At 39.6% G+C, this 20,969-nt stretch overlaps 1 protein-coding gene across 1 annotated transcript in view; it reads right to left on the bottom strand.

Moving 5' to 3' along the window:
- adamts3 (ADAM metallopeptidase with thrombospondin type 1 motif, 3) overlaps positions 1-20,969 on the bottom strand; it is a gene marked incomplete at its 5' end in the record, with an annotated part of 149,063 nt that overhangs the window by 23,245 nt on the left and 104,849 nt on the right. Inside the window, 7 exons of the mRNA XM_083904897.1 lie at positions 2,391-2,514; positions 3,764-3,897; positions 7,099-7,274; positions 9,635-9,780; positions 10,443-10,556; positions 16,391-16,523; positions 18,492-18,635. Coding sequence (XP_083761023.1) covers positions 2,391-2,514; positions 3,764-3,897; positions 7,099-7,274; positions 9,635-9,780; positions 10,443-10,556; positions 16,391-16,523; positions 18,492-18,635 — 971 coding nt within the window. The remainder of the gene's footprint in view (positions 1-2,390; positions 2,515-3,763; positions 3,898-7,098; positions 7,275-9,634; positions 9,781-10,442; positions 10,557-16,390; positions 16,524-18,491; positions 18,636-20,969) is intronic.

Raw genomic sequence — 20,969 nt, 5'->3', positions numbered from 1 at the left:
AGACAGTTGTGAGAACTGCTGTGATGTCCAGCTTGGAGACAGCAGTACTGTTAAAAAGACAGGAGGCAGATCTAAAGATACATAGATTTATGTTAGGATGAAGAAGGGAGAGGGCAAGATGGCGAAAAATGATTCACTGTGGTTACTCCTAAAGGGAGAAGCTATAAAGAAGTAAAGGAGGAGAAGACCAACATCCACACAAGGTCAAATGAAAAAATGTAGTTTGAGGTCTTTGATTCAGATTCTCCAAGCTCAAGCATGAACCTTCGCGTTCCACTCAAACATTATAGATAGATACCAAGCAGTGTGGACTGAGAACCCAGCTAAGAGTGTCTACAAAGGGAACATTTTTACTCTTTCCCCCCCAATTTGACCCTTTTTCCATGAGGTCGGTCAAGCCGAGTCCCCTTTAGTTATACTGCACATTTTACACACAGGTGAACTCGGGAGATTGACTATAACTTCGGCACAAAATGGTCGTGTTTTCTCTACTGCAGAAGTGGAGCTCACACACCTCATGGTACACTGTGCTTTCGAGGGGGGGGACCTGTGCTAGTATTTGCTTTGATTGTCTATTTAGCCAGACAAATGATGTGAAAGTAATAGCCAATTTGCCACTTATCTGCATGCAGCTTACAGCGCTACAAGCTGTGAGCCACAATCGTCAATGGGTTCAATTATGTTTTTAATTAGTTTTTATGCAGGGAATAACAATTAAAAAAAGATTGTTGTATTTACTTTTTTATTGATTATCATCATTAATTAGTCCGTTTTTGCTTCTTTGGCGTCACCCAGGACCTTCATCGTAATGAGAAATCACTTTAGACATGAAACATGTTGTGAAAGAAGCTGAGGTATGTGTTTCTATACTGAATGCCTTCATCCTAGGGCAAGTTATAAAATGAGAAAAGCCTTCAGACTCCATCTGTCACATGACATTATATTTGAAGGCTGGAGCAGTCTCTTGAGACAATTTTTGACAATTTAACCACACAAGAGTTTATTGTGTCCATAAGCAGTTACCGTCATGCTTTACCTTAATTATCAATTCCCAGGCAGCAAATACTGGTCAAACAAACTTAACATAAGGGTTAAAGGCTAAAAACCGCTAACTGATTATAATTCAACATTTCCTTGTCAATAAATAATTGAGGGGCTGGAGCCAATCCCAGCTGACATTAGGGCCGCAACGACTAGTCGACTAAAGGCGGATTTCCACTGGGCGCGTTACAGCCGCGGCACGGTTTTGCTTCGTCCTCTGCCCAGAGGAACGAAGCACCGGTCACGACGTTATGTTGATGTGAAGTTGTGATAGGCTATAAGACCTGCGTATTGGGTTTTATTTTGAAAAGGGGCTGCTACCTGTCTATAGCGCTGCGGCGCAGCGAGTTGCTTCTGGTACCCCCAGCGTCTGGTGGAAATGCTCACATTGATTAGAATGGAAGGCAAACGGCGACCTTACCGATTGCGTGCCGCGGCTGTAACGCGTCCAGTGGACATCTGCCGTAATAGTCAATGGCAAAATTAGGCGACGACTAATTTAGTCTTCCACGGGTCATTAGTGACGTCATGGTGTGTATTCCACTGCATGCATTGCTACGCTAATCAATGTTTCACCGTAGCCAATAGTATTAGCTCAGAGTGAGACAAAATCTGTGTCAGACAGAATCAATCAATGACAGAATAGGATGCAACAGAATCGAGGCGGCTGAAAATGTCCCATGCAAAATATGTTAGTCGACTAGTCGATACAGTAGTCGATGACTAGTGGCAGCCCTAACTGACATAGGGCTCAAGGCGGGGTACGCCAGTCCATCACAGGGCAACATATAGAGACGAAAAAAACCATTCACTCTCACATTCACATCTTTAGTCACTTTAAAGTGAGGAAACCAGAGAAACAGGAGAAACACTCATGCACATGGGGGAGAAAATGCAAACTCCACACAGAAAATGTGATCTGTTGTCTTGCTGTCAGTGCAACAGTGCGAGCCACATGTCCACCGTGTAGCCCTGAAGGTGTCATATTAACTGGTATTATGTGTTGAGTCACAGTCATATTTATTTTTTATCTAAGGACCCGAAAACAAACCAAAAAGACAAAAAAAAAGCATCAGTTAACCGCAGGGTAGTGGTGGGCAGCATGAACCAATTCATTGCTGGTTTCTCTTTTATCTCCCTTCTATTATGTTCCCATGACTATCTTAATGAATCATAAAATATGAAGAATAATAAAAAAAAGAGTGTTGAGTCTTATTAAGGATTATCATTCAGTCATGAAGCTTAGATGGACTGATTAAACTTTCAGGGAAAATCTGGGGAAAACCAGTCCTGAGAAAAAGAAAAGGTTTTTTATTCTCCGTAAAAATAATTAATTCATGTATTCTTACCAGCTTTCTTTGGAGTTCTAGTGAAGGTTCCTTTGACGGTGCGGCAGTGGGAGTTGTCCCCACCACAAACCCCACATTTGTCCTCGACTTTGCTTGAGCCAATTTCTCTGTCACAGCCAACTTTCTGCAAACCCCCCCAAAAGAAGACAAACCCACACAAGAGATCAATCATTTTGGTCATGAAAAACTACAATACACAACAATTATGTGATGGGAAGTCAACCGGTCTGTTGTTTTCACTGTGAAATTTTTAAGATATCAGAAAACAAACAAATGTGACAGCCTTTGGAAATTTAGACTCAAGTTGTCATGGACGAAGATGTATATTACATTTTATTTACTTAGCAATATAATATCTCAAAACTGCAGAGTTACCAAGTAAGTCTTTTTGTGATTTCCACCAGAGAGGTTTTGTTTCTTGTTCAGTGAGTGTTAAGGACAGCAGGATATCAGGAAACTTTAGTGACAAAATTAATGAAATTTGATCCAAAAATGACACTTACTTTACACGATCTAGTGAGAATGAGGCAACGTGCAATGCAACTGAGCTAACGTACTAAACTCCTTTACAATTATACAATACAATTTTTTTCGATCAACTGAGTGAAAACAAGTTAAACCACAGTAAAAAAAAAAATAAAAAATTGGTATAATCCGCACCAAAATGGTTGTTTTGCCAAATTGTTGACAAAAGTTATACAAAAGACATATGCACATTAATTGTTGAGATTTTGGTGTCAGAGTCAGATTGAAGATACGTCATTCGTCAAGGATGCTGGTATTATATTTTCAAATGTACACACGTATTAACATCACTGATTAAACCATCAATTATTTCCCCTATTATTTATTTAATTGTTTAGTCAAGACAACGTGAGAACATGTAAATTTAAGAAGTTTGCCAAACATCCTCAAATGTATTTTCTGTCCACAAATCCCAAAAATATTTTTTGTTACACTATACTTTAATTGTTACAACAGGAGCAAAGAAACTAATAACACTATGAAACTGTAAAATCTGATTTTTGTCACAGTATATTCCATATTTGGGGTGAGCCTACAAAAATATTAGGTTCAATAACCAACTGTTTTGTCTGGCTCTCAATTTGTGTTGCTACTATAAAAATTAAGTCATGTAGTTAAAATCTACACATTTTAACTACAATTGCACCAAAAAACAGCAGTGAGCAAGTGCTCTGGATCTAATTACAGCATGTTCAAACCAGTGCTGTGACTGCAGTTATCATAACATTAGTATTGTTATTATCATTACACTATGTAATTTAATTTCTTCAAACTGACGTCCTCTAATGTGCATAATTACCAGGTTCAGGTTATGTCAACATCTGAAAAAGAAAAAAACAACAACTTACCACACATTCTCCACGCACGCAGATACTATAAGCATCTTTATAGGAGCACCGCGTCCCATCATGCACCAGCTGCTTCATGTACGCCACGTCTCCCGTTTCCTTTGACTGACAGTACAAGTGACACCTCTTGTTGGCTACAGGACATAACATGAAATCATTACAACAAGGATTTAGATATGTAACAACATGAAGATTGTGAAAGGTTGCACTATTTTTGAAGACTAGTTTTCCTTCACAGCACTTTAACTGAGTGTACGTGATGCCACTTTTCTGTTTGTGCCTATGGCAAAGACACGATTACCAATTGAAGAGGAAAGAAAACCACGTACAAGTGCAAATTAACTTTTATAAGAAAGTGGGAATATGTCGAAGAGTGTACTTCAATTTACCCACAATTTAATGGGCAATGATTCTTTTTAAATTGACCAGGCCTTACTCAGCAATGATTCCTATTGGTTTCTCTTAAATTAAACCAATAAAAAAAAAATACATTAACAAAAATTGCATTAACCCTATGTGACACACTCGTCAGCTTACAGCAGGTTAATCAAAGCCTTGTGCCTGAAAACAGCTGTGTATTATGGATTTACATGCCGAGCTGTGCTGCAAACAGAAACAGAAATTATTGTTGTTATAAATACTTGTTTGCCCTTTTCAATTCATGTATTTGCCCTGTAATATAAATGTACACATATATACATTATACATTATATGCTTGCAAGCCAATGAATTAGTCATATGTACTTTTTACTGGCCTTTAAAACCACTAAAACCGATAGATTTAAAACCGATTGATAGAGCTCACCCATAACTCCGCTGCTCGTTTATTAACCAGAACCAGGAAAAGGGAGCATATTAGTCCAGTCTTGGTTGCCCAACACTGGCTACCTGTAACATTTAGGGTGCTTTCACACCTTTCACACCACAGCATTTGGTTCGGTTCGTTTGAGTAGGTTTGAATGTAATCTCGGTCCTTTGGTGCGCACCAAACCAACCGGTACGAGACCTGCCTGAAGAGGTGGCCTCGCCCTATCTTGCTTTATCCGCCCTACTTTGGTATGGCTCCTCTGGTGTGAAAGCAACCAAACCAGATGGGACGAAACGGTCTAGTTTAATGCATTATGTATGAGATATGGGGTAAACCCTAGATTTCCACCGGGCGTATCAGCGCCTCGGAACCTAAGCAACCCCCAGCTTCAATCCCCACTGGGTGCGTTACAGCCTTGCGAGCTAGCCGTATTCGCACAAGAAACCGCTGCGTGCCCGGTGGGAATGCTCACATTGATAAGAGTGGCAGCGATCAGCTCCAGCGGCGCTTATGGAACGTGGCGGTGACACGCCAGTGGAAATCGGGGGTTAGCCTGGTTCCGGTGCCGATGGTCTTCGTTTAGAACTCTGCATATGTGAAAGCAAACCGTACCCACGTCTGTTTGCTACATTGTAACATTTCTCTGACTGGTGCAGACCAAAGAAATCGAACTATAGGTGTGAAAGCCTTAGAGTTTACTTTAAGCTCCTCCTGCTCCTTGTATACGAAGTACTTCCTGGGCTAGGACCAGCTACATTGCCAACTCCCTTGCTAGCTATGTACCACGAATAACACTGCAATTGTCCCACAACAGTCAAAAGAAAACGGGATTCAGCCTTTGTAACCTAGGCCCCGAAACACACTACCCTTAGGGAAGCCAGCTCACTAGATATTTTCAAAAGAAGACCTAAAGGTGCCATATGTAAGAATGTGGCCAACAAGGGTTAGGGTTAGTTACTATATTCAAATTCAAAATACCGAGGTCTTTTAGGTTTCGTTTTCTGACGTAACTGGCAACCCGTGGTCGCTCAGCAGCTGAGACTCCACTGACTGCAATGATTGCTAGACGGCGGTAGGTGGCGCCACATGCCAAAACATGATTTCAAAACATAAAAATGATTTGCAGTCTGCAAAAAATTTCTTTTAATGCAAATATTTTGTCTGTACTGTTGTTGTTGGTGAGTACAGTTTGTTATATGAACATTATTCCTGGGTCTCTGTGACATATTAGGAGGATTTTATGGCCAGTTGCTTTAGATTTATTACATAATGCACCTTTAAAATCTATCTTTTTTATTCTAGACTTCAACTATATCCTTTTTATTCCGCACTGTGTGGTGTTTTATTTGCAACTTAAATTTATTTTCTCTCTAGCCTTTTGCTATCTTGTTGCACCCTATGTTGTATTTTACTGTTGTATTTGCATCTCTTTTCTTTTTAAATCGGATTTTTCCTTTTTTGTGAAGCACTTTGAGCCGCAATCCTTGCATGAAGTGGCTATATTATTTTCAGGCTATTGGAACAACTTGCCTGACTCCCACAGTAATGAGGAGCCACTGACCACCTGACTCTCCACGCCGCTGTCACTGTCAGCCGATGGTAGCCGACAGTCACAAAGACCTTTCACTGTGGCTTTGTTAGATCGTGGAACACGCACATTGGTGCACAAATGAACCCTTTCACAGTCATTCTGCAAATTACTGATACGAGCGATGCTCTGTATGTAAAACCTCTATTATGTGCAAGATTGTATGATTTTATATAAGGAACCAAATAATGGCATTATTTATTTTTTTGTCTAGTTGTTGGAAATTAATTATAAAAGCAGCAAATTACAACATCAAATCTGTCCTTTGCCTTTAGCTCACCACAAACCATAATAATTAGCTAGTAATAATACACTGAATTAATACAATTTTTAATTAAACCATCTAAAATAAGTCATTTGTAAATGCACACCATTCTAATAATAAAGGCTTAAAGGAGTGAAGACTATATTCATATTAAAACTTGACCTTATATAAAACCACATGGACTTTCTTTTGTACCGTACAGCTCAGTGCCAAATACCACCATCTTTGAAAAGCTTTGTACTTCAGAACCGTGGGTTCCCAAATTGCTGCCTCACTGCCCCTGCGGAGTCTCAGCAGGCCTTCTTACTTCTTTTTTTTCTACATGACAGACTCTCAACACTGAAAACAATTTAGTGCCAATAAGTGGCAAACGGCTCCATGATGTGAGGCCAGATAAAAGCAATATCTGATGAAGAAGCGGAGTTTAAATATGATACAGGTTCTGCATCTGCACAGAGGCGATCTATCACCTTTGTCAAAGGGGTGCAGTTATACTTTACAACAACAACAAAAACACAAAACTGAGACACATTAAACACAGTGTTCTGGTCAGTATGCAGAGAGAGCGACAAATGCCGCGAATGCCCCTAAAAATCCAGATGGTCTTTGATTGTGCTTTAAAAACATTAGCCACATAATGGAGGAAACAATCTGTGGAGACGTTGCAGACTTACTGTCAGGATGCTCGTAGGGCAGCCAGTGGTGTTTGGCATTTTGGAACTCAAAGTGGGAATTGCGGAGCTGGCATTGCTGTGCTCGAAAATCTTCAAAGTGCTTGGGACAGTCATCAGTGTTGCACAACTGGTACTCGTAATTTACCCCTGGGCAGTCCTGACCACCATTGGACGGCCTGGGGAGAGGGAAACAGATGGACATGAGAAGAGCTGAGCAGACACTGAGCATTTGTTTGAAATGAAAGGAATAAAACGTGTGGATTCTCCCTCAACAGGTTACTCGGTCCTCAGGCTTCTAAAATTAATTACAAATGACGAAGATACTGTTTGTCACGGCTTATAAACATAGCTAATTGACAATTACCATTACCATACATTACCCACCTACAGTGTGTCATAATTCATTTACCTATATATCATTTTCTAGTGGGGGCGTACTCCTGGATTAGACTACATAAACATAGATTACATTCAATATAATCGTCTTTTTGTGAATAATTTTGCTAATAATTTCACAGCATACGTGATGCTTGGATATGAAAAACATAGTAAAGCGGTTATAGAGCTGGACAGACTTTGAAAGGAGGCGCTGTATAGGTACATGTGCAGCTCATTGCTGATAATGAAAAACATCATTTATGGCAGAAAGTGAAATATTTCGGACTCATGAAAGTGCAAAAAAACGAAAAGTTTAGAATAGTTTCTAAGATCAGTCAACAAAGGTTTTACATTTTACGTTTATTGTGGTCGACGATATGCCTCTGTTTGGTCTTCATGAACAGAAACATTTATGAATGCTGCGTCCATCTGAAAACAGGCTCCATCTAGAAAAACTATCGGACTTGACTGAGGGAGCATTTGTGTGTTTATAATGGCAGCACAGGAAAGAGTTTATGTCTAGATCACGTGTCAAACTCAAGGTCGGGGGCCAGATGTGGCCCGCCACGTCATTTTATGTGGCCCACGAGTGAATAATTGGTCTTAAAAATCTGTGTAAAAATATTTCTATGCTGCTTTAAAGGGACACTGTGTAGTATTTATGGGTTTATATAACCCAAAATCTACTTTTTAATACATATTATGTGCTCCTGCATTGTCTAGTCGCTGTATAATAGTTTTTGTTTCATTTGCCCCATAACAAAACGTCTCTCAGGTGCATCTCAAGTGAGTGAGCCACACTGCTGAGAATAGACCGCCGATGTTTTGAGTCTTTTTCACAGCGAAAACATTTTCAAGGTCTATATCTGCATTAAATCCAGTCATTTACTTCAACACGAGGCTTTTATGATGAAATATTGAGGCGACATAAGCTGAGCCTTGACATTTTGCTGAGCAGAGCAGTATTTAAAAGTGCAAATAATGCATTATCAAAGCTAAATGCTGTGTTAAAACATACCAGACTGAACTTCTCGATTTTAACATAAATGTTGGGCATCTGTAGTGTTTTCTTTGTTTTTATGTAGGCTTTTGTCATTTTTCATTGTATTTCATTGAACATCTGACTAGATTTTGTTTTAAAATTGGCCATAAAATTACAAAATAATAATTTCTTTATATTTTAATATGATTTGAAAATCATTTTTTGACAACAAAAAGATGCCAATGCAAACATATACATATATTATTATATTATATTTAACCATTTAACCATGGTGTTTACCAACACAATTCCCTGTGGGGTGACACACTCCTAGATATCCTTTTTTTTTTTTCTCTTTAATGACTGTGTCCATGTATGAGAGACATTATGAGCAGTTGGTTATACAATGCCAGTTATGGTAATCTGTATGGCAGTTATGATGAGATGCATCTTCACCACTAATTTTCACTCAGCCCAGCAGTGAATATGTTTAATAAATATGAATATGGGAAATAAAGGGACTGTTTTATCTCTTCTGTTCAGAATAGATGAGGTCAGCGACCAGGTGAGGATGTTGGAGGTGTGGAAGCTTGAGACAAGCTCTACTAAAGACCCATTGATGTAGATGGGGGGTGTTAAATGTGTAATGAATGCTTCAACAACACAGGTCTCATTCAATACAGTCTATTCAAATGGCGGCTCGTGGGCCACATGCAGCCCGTAACCAACTTCTTAGTGGCCCAGCCTGACTGAAAACTGAAGAAATAACCAGAGAAACATTTTTCACTGTCCCTCAGATTCCTACAATACCTACAGTAGTCTGAAGCGTGGCAAGTATTAGTTCTTTTGAATTCCATGAAGGCACTTTGAAATGTTTGTGGGTCGTATATGACGACGAGAAATGTAGAAATGTACTCAATGAGGAATCCAAATTATTCTCTGCCAATTTTACACATAGGACATGAGTTTACTGTGGAATATTTTTTTACTTTGAGTTTCTGTATTATTGATAAAGCTTTTGATGGCACAAAAGAGAGTTCATCTGCCACAAGTGTGTGTGCCAGATTTTGACATCAGAGAAAAATGTGTCAGTAAAACATAAACAAAGGCTTTTCTTTCAGATGATCAATCACATGTGTGGATTAGAATCATGTTGATGCTGCTTTGGTCACTTACGCTGGGTTATTGCAAAGACGTGTCCGGAATCTAACTCCAGTTCCGCAGGAACGTGAACAGGACCCATATTTGCTCCATGATCCCCAGGCCCCATCTTGCTTGACCTGATTTGGGATTTTCCACATGCAGTGACCTTTGTAGCACCACTGAAGGGGATGACATGTTAGAAGGAGGGAGAAAAGTCAGCCAAACACAACAGGCTTCTTTTGAGATCCAGCAAATGTTATTAATGGAAAAAATGTGAAAGGACTTGGCCAAAATGATGTGGAAAACAGTGTCTGTGTACCTCTGGTCTCAGACTGTTTTCTGAGATTACGCCAATGTGCCTCATTTCCCCGATTTTGATTTTACATAATACGGTGATATTTTAGACAATTGTGTGCTTCCAACTCTGTGTCAAACGTTTGGGGAAGTCAATTTCCAGGTTCCTTGATGAAGGGTTTCTCCTGGTGTGGTGTGGAAAACCTGAGTGGCCTTTAAAGAGCTCTGATCTCAACCCCTTCCAGCACTTCTGGTATAAATCTGACCCTTCACTGTGAACCACACATTATTATAAATCATCAGCACATTAGCGATGGACCTGAAATGTGTTTTTTCTTGGTACAAATACCTTGCAAAAATCCTCCCTTCCCCCACTTTTACAATTAAACACTGTGTTTACAGTATTGCAGTGATGGTGTATGTAAATAAAAACAATGGCGTGCACACTTGGTTGCTTTAAAGAATGCTCTCCGTGTCTGGGAACTCTCTTTTCAAGTGTTCTCATTCCTTTTGTCCACATTGTATCATCAACAATAGAGAAACCTACTTTTCCGGGAGCACACTCCGTCCCATCGAGAGGTGGCCCCTTCTTGGTTTTGCAGAAGTAAGGGTTGTCCGGGTGACTGCACCACAATTGTTTGCATGGGTCAAATGTACGAAACTGTAATACAGAGAAGAGAGAAAAGTGACGTGTTAGGGTGCGTGAAGTGGTAAGTTAAAACCAACGTTATGTGGGAAAAGTAGCTTCCTGCTCACACATAATACATAACCTAGAGGCAAAGATGCAGAATGAAACAATTGCTTCTTCTAAGACACATCTGTCAGATTTTCTCATGATTTCTGAGTCATTATTATGTTGCTTGTTTCTGTGAAAAAAACAAGACATGCACACACATATGGATAAGAATTGTAAATACTGTATGTTCAGATTGTTTAAATCAATCTAATACAAATAATAGTTTTTAAAAAAACTATAAAAATAACAGCAACACTCCTCTGTGTTACTTTGCAGGTCAAATCAATCAAGTCGCAAGTGTTTTGAACTCAACGATCAGACGAGTAGACCATGAGAGGACCTCTGAGCTTTGCCATAGCCAGTTGTGTTTGTAAGCAACATGAGCCGTTGGTGTCACTTTCAGGATCTGTTTCTTTCAATGAGTCTCTCAAACCAGTCAGTTTGTTCTATCTTCGTTTAATTCACAAATCAGCTTCTGCATGGTTTTTCCTTCCTTCTCTTGTATTATTAGGTTTTCAGATCTCTATGAACCAAACACTCTCCAGTTGACTGAGTTCATAGTCTCCAGTTAAAGGTACCATATGTAAGAATGTGGCCAAAAACGGTTACTACATTCAAATTCAAAATACCGAGGTCTTTTAGGTTTCTTTTTTCTGACGTAACTGGCAACCCGTGATTGCTCGGTAGCTGAGACTCTACTGACTGCAATGATTGGTAGAAGGCGGTAGGTGGCGCCACATGCCAAAACATGATTTCAAAACAGAAAAATGATTTGCAGTCTGCAAAATGTTTTTTTAAATGCAAATATTTTGGCTGTACTGTTGTTGTTGGTGAGTTCAGTTTGTTATATGAACATTATTCCTGAGTCTCTGTGACATATGAGGAGGATTTTATGGTCAATTGCTTTAGATTTATTACATAATGCACCTTTAACCAACCAATCAAAGCATAGTTAGCGGGACTTAACTTTGTCTGTGGAAGCATGCGTCAATAAAGCATGAGATCAAATGAATGGACACGTTGGTGCTGCAGGAAGAATTTCATAATGACACCCTCTCTGTCTTTAATCAGCTCTTAGTTATGCTGCTATAGACCCAGACTGCTGGGGGAAACTGGGAAAGCTGTGGTGCACTCACATGAATATGACTTTATTACATGTCATTAAACCTGTTCTATCTCTCCCTAGTTTGTACCTTTGCTTCTGTCATCTCTCTCTCTCAGAACTCTCCCCTTTCTGTCCCCCACCTCTCCTCTGCCATTTCTCCTTTCACCCCAACCCGTCGAGGCAGATGGTCACACATCTTTGACTCTGGTTCTGTCATAGATTTATTCCTGTTAAAAGAGTTTTATTTCTCTCCACTGATGACTAGTGCTTTGCTCATTGTGTGAAGGGTTGGGTTTATGGCCTTGAGATAATGTAGGTTGTGATGTGGCACTCTGCAAATAAAATTGAATTTAATTGAATTAGTAGTTAATCTAAGTGGCAAGCTGTCGTGTGATGCAAACTCTAGCCACACACACACCATTTCCTGCATCACTACAGCACATTATTAATTCATTCTTATCTGTTCACATTTGCCAGAACCCAGGCTTGGACATGCACGCCTTAATTACTATTTTCTTTGTCTACCACGTTGTTCTCCCCATGAGGGTCATGGAGGCCGCTGGAGACAATCCCAGCTGTACACGCTGTACATGACGCCAGTCAATTGCAGGGCAAACTCATAGAGCTGAACAACCATTCTTGACTAGTGTATATGACAGATAATGTTGAGCCACTATAGCAGCGTGGTCACTTGAAGATGACTAAAACCAAGTTGTCATGGGTTATTTTCTCCCATTTGCTGTATTGCTTGGCATCTATCAGCATTGCCATCTTTTTACAGACTAGTTATTGAGACATTGCTAATTTAGTCCCATCTCCATCACGTCTCAGCTTATGCATTGCCTATAATTAGATGTAAGTGAAGCCTAATCACCATTCAGGCTAATGGGAATACTATAAATGTTGGCAGATCTTTAATCATTCATATTATCTATCATCACTGTGGTTAGACAATCCCACAGCACATCATGTTCATTTTCCATTTAATTTCTGTTTCCCAATGCAGCATGACACCATTTATTCCCTTGTATGTTAAATACAAATGGAACACGTTTCTGACCAAGTCCAAAAATGTGATTCATTGCTTGGTTGAGTGACTCTTTGTTTAATGAGGTAAATTAGACAATTAGTAAACTGAATGGCTTTTAGTATAAGACACAAATATAATCCACTGCATTCCATAATCCACAACTGTTGTTTACTTGGAGGATGAAAGGATTCTTAGAATCTGCCAGCAAATTGTTGATAATTGTGCCCTTTCTGATAAAACTCTCCGGGTACTCTGGATTCCATCAAAGGATGGGAGGATATTTTTGAGAAAGTGGGGACATTTTGGCTGGTGAATGTGTGTGTGTACATGTACATGTATTTATTATCTAATTATGACCTTTTCAGGCAAAGACTAATAAGAAACAGGTAAGGTTAAAGGCTAACATAAGACTAGCTGTGCAAATATGTGTGTGGTCATTGCTCATTTGCATTCATCCATTATTGATTAAATGTGGCACGACAGATATAAAGTACAAATGTACATATATAATCAATATGCCATCATTGAATAAAAAAAAAAACAACAACTGTTATATTATTTTGTTTTATGGTTTGAAGGCATTTTTCAGTGTCTGTGTGGTATCATGGCTTGCACAGACACAAACTGAAACGATGTACATTTGAGGTTGTGGTTGACAATAATGATACACTCTTCATTGTTCAGCTCACATTAGGGTTAGGGTTAAGGTTGTGAAAACCAGAGCCAAATGGGTTCAACCAATTGGTTGAGGTTGCATTTTGACTGGTCAAAGTTCACCAAGTGAAAAACACACTGCAGATTTCCTTCACCACAGGAGGCTCCTTTTTCACTCGGTTGCACAAAATGGAAGCAAACAGCAGGCGAAGATTGGCCTCTGCTATATCGACGTAATGTATGTGTGCGCAGGACCATACTCGGATTCTGCATTTTAATGTCCATGAACTCGCCTCTTGATTGCAGTCATATGTTCTTTATGAAGGAGAACATTCCACCAATTACTGTGGATTATACTAAATAGGGATGGCGTCTGTCCCCATAGAAGAGAAGGTTAATGGTTCAGACCAGGAAAGTTACTTTCATGTTATAGCTATATACCGTCCATCAGGATGCTTTTTCTTGCGACAGTTAGTGTGGATTAGACTAAACAGGAATGACGTTTGTCCCCATAGAAGAAAAGGTTGATGGGTTAGACCAAGAAAGTTACTTTCACATGACATTCATTGTGCTGTGCTTTTATCTCATAAAACCAGCTTGAGATGAAACACATTATTGGTTAATCTGCTGGTTTTTTTCCTGATTAACTATTATGAGAAGTAATTCCCCCATAGAAAAGCAATCTTATTAAAGCGTGACTTTGACTTTTTGACCAACAGTCAAAAAAACAACAAAAAACACTTAAAGGTGAAGTAAGTAGTTTATAGTGACATCTAGAGGAGAGGCTGAAATTTCCAACAACAAACTGCTCCTCTGCTCACCCCCTCCCTTCCCTGAGCGCTACGGTATCCTCAGCCGGTCAAATGTCGTCTTCGTCGTCTTTCTCCGTGTCAGCAGATGAGGTTCTAGTATTTATACAGATGTATAAGTGTGTCTTTTGTGTATCGTATCTGCTCCGTCAGTAGAGGCGGGACTTCCGCTACAAGTAAAGCGACGCTTGATTTGTTCTCTCACGTTTGTCCTTACATGCTCCAGTAGAAACATGGCGTCTCGCTGCTAACGAGCCCCGCGACCATGTTATTTTACATGACCTTTTGAAACACTACGAAAAAGAAACAAAAACTATTATACAGTGACAAGACAATGCAGGAGCACATAATGTATAAACTACGTATAAAATAGTGGATTTTGGGTTATATAAACCCATAAATACTACACAGTGTCCCTTTAAAAAAGAAAGAGGAAAAGCAGGAAACTGTAAATCAGTTATGAGGCTTAAACTTGAAGATATTATGCTTAGAATTAGTTTTGAAAAGTTTTAGATTTTTTCCACTTTGTTCATTTTGGTCATTTATGCTTAATGATAAACCACACTTTTAGTATTAGTGAGATTAATGTGCAATAAACGGACAACATAAACATTAGAAAACAAGATTTGAAAGCCCCATTTATTGACACAGGGCTGTGCCGAAGCAATAATTCCTTCCTAGAGCCTAAAAACTTAGTAGTATCTATCTGATCGTCTATCTTAATATCCTGCATATTTTGTATTTTTCATTTTCTATTTGTTTGCTACATACTGTATGAAGCATTGTTGTTCCTACTCTAATAGCTACGTTTATTCATACATGTTTTTAAGATGAAAATACTATAATATGAGAAAACCATCCACTGGATAACTATTGCAACCTCAACATGGAGCCTGCAGTAAAAAAAACACGTTTGACTTCTCACATGGAAGTGTGGATGTGAGGGCTCTGCATCTGCATTGACACATGTTGGCTGGTGAGATGAAGCCCCGGCCAGCTGTCAGCTACACCAGTATGAATCGGTGTCAATTTAACGTTGCCTGCGGCGTTAGCTCTCACGATGACACATGAACTGTGTGTGCGCAGCATCAATAGCCTACTTATTATAGCAGCGCTGAACAACACCAGTGCAGATTTTTTCTAATTTAGTGCAGGCACATAAACGCTGCAGCTCTAATGATGCGTCTACCATCAATGACAGACTCAGTTTCATGGAAAATATATTAATACTATACAGGAATCCTTTGCAACATCAAATATAGTTTGAAGATAACTGAAGTCTGCCAATCCCAACAATAATAATGATAAAAAAACAACCATTATAACTGACGACCGACCGACCAACATAAGTAGAATAGGAAAAGCAGAAAAGTATGTTAATAAGATCCACACACAAACACATCTTATTTCTAAGTGTACCACCATGTGTGGCACTAAAAATGTTGTTTTTAGTGCCACTGTCTATTTTCCTACATTTTTTAAGTCTTTTCCCCCTGCATTTTAAGGAGGTTCTATAATAAGGACTATGGCGTCTTCAATCGATAGGTGAAGCTACAAGGTTAGCAACTTCATCAAATATCTAATCTGTTATTGCGCTTTTATATTTTGTTTCTCACTTTGTAGCTGTGCTGTGCTGTGCTTTGAAACTTTTTCTTTCAAAGATTATCACAAATAATAAGTTGCAGTTTCATCTGTTCTCGATCAAATCAATGTAATATTACTTGTTCCAGAGTAAGAGTTCATTTCTGTTGAAACACAGCTCTAATTGGTATCAGTCCTTACACTGTAGAAGTAATCTGAATGATGTAAGTTTATATATAACATATTAATATGTAGCATGAAGTGTAAAGCAGATGCTTGATTAACCTGGGATTAAGGGTCTTCTAGCATGACCGATATGGATGTCAGCATCATCATCATCATCATCATCATCATCATCATCATCATCATCATCATCATCATCATCATCATCATCATCATAATTACTGCAAAAAGTTAACGTTCAGTTTCAGCTTTGCACATGTCAAGTGCCCCTTTTTAAATCCTAAGAACATCTCCAGACAGGTGATGTCCTAATTTCATCTGCTGTTTGAGAGCAAATGAAGTTCAAATTATCCAAGGCTGAGCTCGCGCCGTTACCCACGACGGAAGCTGTACTCACTGAAGTGCAGATCTTATAGCCCACTCCAAAGTCAAATCGACACTGCTCGTCCATGGAGTAGTTGATGCCAGGAAGTTCAGGAAGTTGAGGCCAGTCGTGCTTGAAGGGGTCGTCCAAGAGGCAGTCGTATGTGCTGTCGAAAAAGTGAAAGTGGTGACGTTTTTGAAGCAAATATAATCACTACTCCCCCCCCAGAATTAAATCATTTTCTTGCTTGAATACAGCTTGGAAAAAAAGCTTTTTTTTTTTAGTTTTTTCCCACTATGTAGTCCTTTTAGAAAATACTTCCTTTTTCTCTTTGAAGAGTTCCTCCCATTACTTGTAGTGTGTTCCTTTACTGTTAAAAAACAGAAATGACAAAAACAGGAAATCTGATCGAAAAAAACAAACTCAACACACGTGTTGTGTCCTTCACCCTTGAGTAGATTCAGACAGTACTGCTAAGGCGGGTCACACACTAGTTGTGAGTGAGTTGAAGGGCAGATCTAGCAGCATTGGGAAAAGCTTTCTTTCAAAATGTTTTTGAAAGGAGAGCTTGATGAAATGGAATAATTAGGAAACTGACACAAAGAGTTGACTCACTCACAAACTCTCCATCAATTTTTACATTGCAGTATTCGTGCCCCGTGTTTAGTCTGTCTCTAGTCTAGCGTGCACTTTACAGTTTTGTTGACGCCGTGTAACTTTCCAAAAACCCTTCCACAACACCAGCAGCAGCTGTTAAATGCAATACATCTGTAGACAGTTTCATTGCCAATATAGTTTAGGAAAATGGTGATTTGGAGCAGAGTGCAGGGAAATTAGTTGGTACACTTGTTTAATAAGAGCCTTGGAATTACACAGAATTTACCATTGCTGCAATGAATGGGACGGTGATTCCGACATTGGCAAAAAAAACTGGAGGGCCACATTTTCCTGACATGTTCCAGTGTTTGCCATTCAGATATGAGAGGAACTCATCAGAAGACCGTCTGGGTCAGAGACATTAACAACAACAGAGACTTGGAACAACCCGGGCAAGGGCAGGAAGCCTGACTTACTACACTTTTTTTCCTGCTGTATTCTCACATGGAGTGACTTGGACATTATCTGGAGATTTGACTAAAGGACACTGGGAAGGAGGAAATGTTTCAATTTTAGCTTGTGTTCAAAAGTAGCTCTTGAAACCCAATCAGTGTCAAATGAAGGTTCCTAAATGTAATTTTACATTCCAAATACACGACTCTGTTCACTTACTGTATGACTACTGAACATCGTTAACTCAAACTTCATTTTCATTCTCTAGAATCGCTAGTTCCTCTGAATGACTGAATGCAAAACACGCAACCACTTATATAATAATTGTCGAAACTGCTGCTGGATGCCGCATTAGTCTTTCAGAGGCATCGTCAACTCCTTTTTGAGTCTTCCTTCCACAGTGTTTATATTTCAGCTTAGGGGGGGGGATTTAGTGGCATGTGGTAAGCTGGTGGAAAGTGGCTGAGCTGCAGCAAATCCAAGCTTACCTGGCGAGAGGCACGTCTAAACCTCGCTCACAGTCAGACAAGACGAACTGCATGCATTATTGCAAGTGTATATTATGTTGAATATCTGCTCTCTCTTTAATATCCCAGCAGGAGCTTGTTTCACTTTCTCCCTCAGAACAAAAGCTGTCAAGATTTTGATCTTAATTAACCATTCTGCAGCAAACACCATACAGTACATATATATATAGATATATATGTATTTTTTTCTCCCCCCTGCAAAGTATAGTAGACTGGAGCTGCTCTACAAACACATGGTGAAATACATGGTGATTGATTGCACATTGCCTCTGTCATCTCATCGTATTGTCTGTCAGTAGTTTGTGTTCACGCACTGCTTAACATTCCCAGTCAGAAATTGATTTTATAGCTGAGTGAAACTGCAGATTATTAACCCGTCAGAAGCTCTGGGTGCATAAACTGAGCCACATTCAGGCACACACTACACAGCTCTGTTTAAAAAAAAAAACCGGCATGATGCCACTTCTCATGTATACCCTCAGTTTTCCTCTGTCAGCTGATTACAATTTCAACGGCTCACAGTGTTTCGCGCTTGACCTGCAAACGCATGAACTCACTTGATGTATCGCTTCAGCTCCTGTCCGCTGCACATGGACCAGTGGTATCGATGGAAGGCCGCCTGCACCAGGGGAGCCATCACGCTTCCCATCGCCGTCTCGTCCCCGCAGCGGTTGCCTTGGCCGTCATGTTCCATGCCCAACCTGCTCCCACAGGGAGAGAGACAAGCAAATGGACTGTCACAACCGACAAAAGTGGAAATACAAATACGATATTGTATCCTTCAGCGGGAGCTATATATAAATATAAATATATATAAATGGCAACATTCTTTAAGTCATAAGGTCGGTCCTGGATACTTCCTTTACTTGGTACTTTGAAATAATCCAGGCAAATATTTGTCTGCAGCTGTTGTGTCTGAATCTGAGTGTCTTTAGAGACTCGTGATGACAGGTACCTTTCATTGTTATCAAGTGGCATGGTGTTCTTGTTACAATTTATTAAATAATTCACTTTCTTTGACCTGATATTTGTTCAGAATCAGCACACAGATAAAACTCAAAACGAAGAATATACTCGCTTCATGTAACTTTAACATACTATGCATTATGTCTCCTGGACCTAACTAAGGCTTCAAATGAAAGACTGCTCATTCACTTTGAAAATCGTCTTGTATTGTCTTGACTTTTCCTGGTTTAAAAAGCTATTATATAATTATATATACATATACACACATACATATACACATATACATATATATATATACCCAACAAAAATATAAACGCACAAACTTTAAATGATGAACAAAAATAGAATGTCATGACATTTGCTCAGATTCTTGATGCATTTGTTTATGGAATGACTTGTTTTGCTCAGACCCAGTAGTCCAGTGTCACTTGGCCACTCCTATTGACTACAATCTCAAATTGAGTATTTCAACTCACGAGAGTCATGGAGCATGGCAGAGTGGTGGTCAATATGCGTGACCAGTACACAGACACTCCTTATGGTCTGGTCAATAAAAGGGCACACCAAAATGTGGACTTTTGTCACTTGTCACTCAATATGCCACAGATGTCACAAATCATGAGGGAGCGTGCCATTGGCATGCTGAGTGCTGGGTTGAGCGTTACAGCTGTGGCAACACAACAGTATATGCATCATTCCACTGTCAGCCGCCTGTGGACTCCTTTCAGAGAGACTAGAACGACAGCGAACCGTGCACATGCCCGCCGGCCATGTGTTACCACGCCCGCTCAGGACCGGTACATGCGGCTCCAGCACCTCCGTGATCGGTTCCGCCCAGCGACCAGAACTGCAGATTTAGTATTTCAACTCACAAGAGTCATGGAGCATAGCAGAGTGGTGGTCAATATGCGTGACCAGTACACACAGACACTCCTTATGGTCTGGTCAATAAAAGGGCACATCAAAATGTGGACTTTTGTCACTTGTCAATATGCAATATGCCCAGGCACGCTCCCTCATGATTTGTGACATCTGTGGCATATTGACAAGTGACTGTTGGTCTGCACAATAGGCGGATTTCAGCGCAGACAGTCAGGAACCGCCTGCGAGAGGAGAATCACCGAGCACATCGACCACACCATGGTCTCGACCTCACAGCAGCCCGGCAGAAATGTATCCTAATGCTCGCAAATTAAAGCCACTTTATTGACAAAGTTGTACTTGTTATTTTTGGATCGTTACTCTGATTTGTCACATAATAACTACAAGTTCTTCTGTATGCGTTAAAATTTTTGTTGAGTGTATATACATACACACATATATATATATATATATATATATACATACATACATAAATACAGGTGTGTGTGCATACATATATATGTTGATTTAAAAAAAAAAAAAATCAATACATGGAATCAACACAATTATATTTTGAAAGTCACTTCATAACACTTATTTAACACTTAAAGAGCCAGCAAAATGTCATTGCTTCTACCACATGTAAATATCATATGTATATATTTGAGTATTTTTGAGTGTATTCACAGTGTCGTGTCGCTCTCATCTCAGAAGAGCAAACTGTGCATATACAGTATCTCCTGGAACTAACAAGCTATTACGCAGCCCCACTGTTAATCCCTCTGGAGATTAGCGTTACCATGGCAGGTCACATCTTATGTGGACACAGGTTACACAATTACTGACAGACTCGTCTGTGCTGAAAACCATCTCCTGGAGGAACTGAAGGACAAAGCACCTGAACTCATTTGGCATTGCTCTCTGTGCCGTTGCGAAGACGTTTTGCGGTTTATTACTTTGTACTTGACCCATGGTGACATTATACTGCTCATCTCAAAGAGATACCAGGTGCTCTTTTTGTCCCTGACCCAAATGCAGCAGATGTCAATCAACACGAGAAAATGCAATTCTTTATACAGATGCCATTTTTATATGTGACCTGATTACTGTGAGATTCTAAACTTTGTTTTTAATCCTCAATAAGTCACTTAGGGGTGACATTCACACCTGGGAATTTCCGATCCAATCGTAGAGATTCTGATCCAATA

This window comes from Microchirus variegatus, assembly GCF_963457635.1.
Source record: "Microchirus variegatus genome assembly, chromosome: 18".
Lineage (NCBI taxonomy): Eukaryota > Metazoa > Chordata > Actinopteri > Pleuronectiformes > Soleidae > Microchirus > Microchirus variegatus.
Note: the sequence above shows the minus strand (reverse complement) of the source record. Positions and strands in the feature narration are given on the sequence as shown.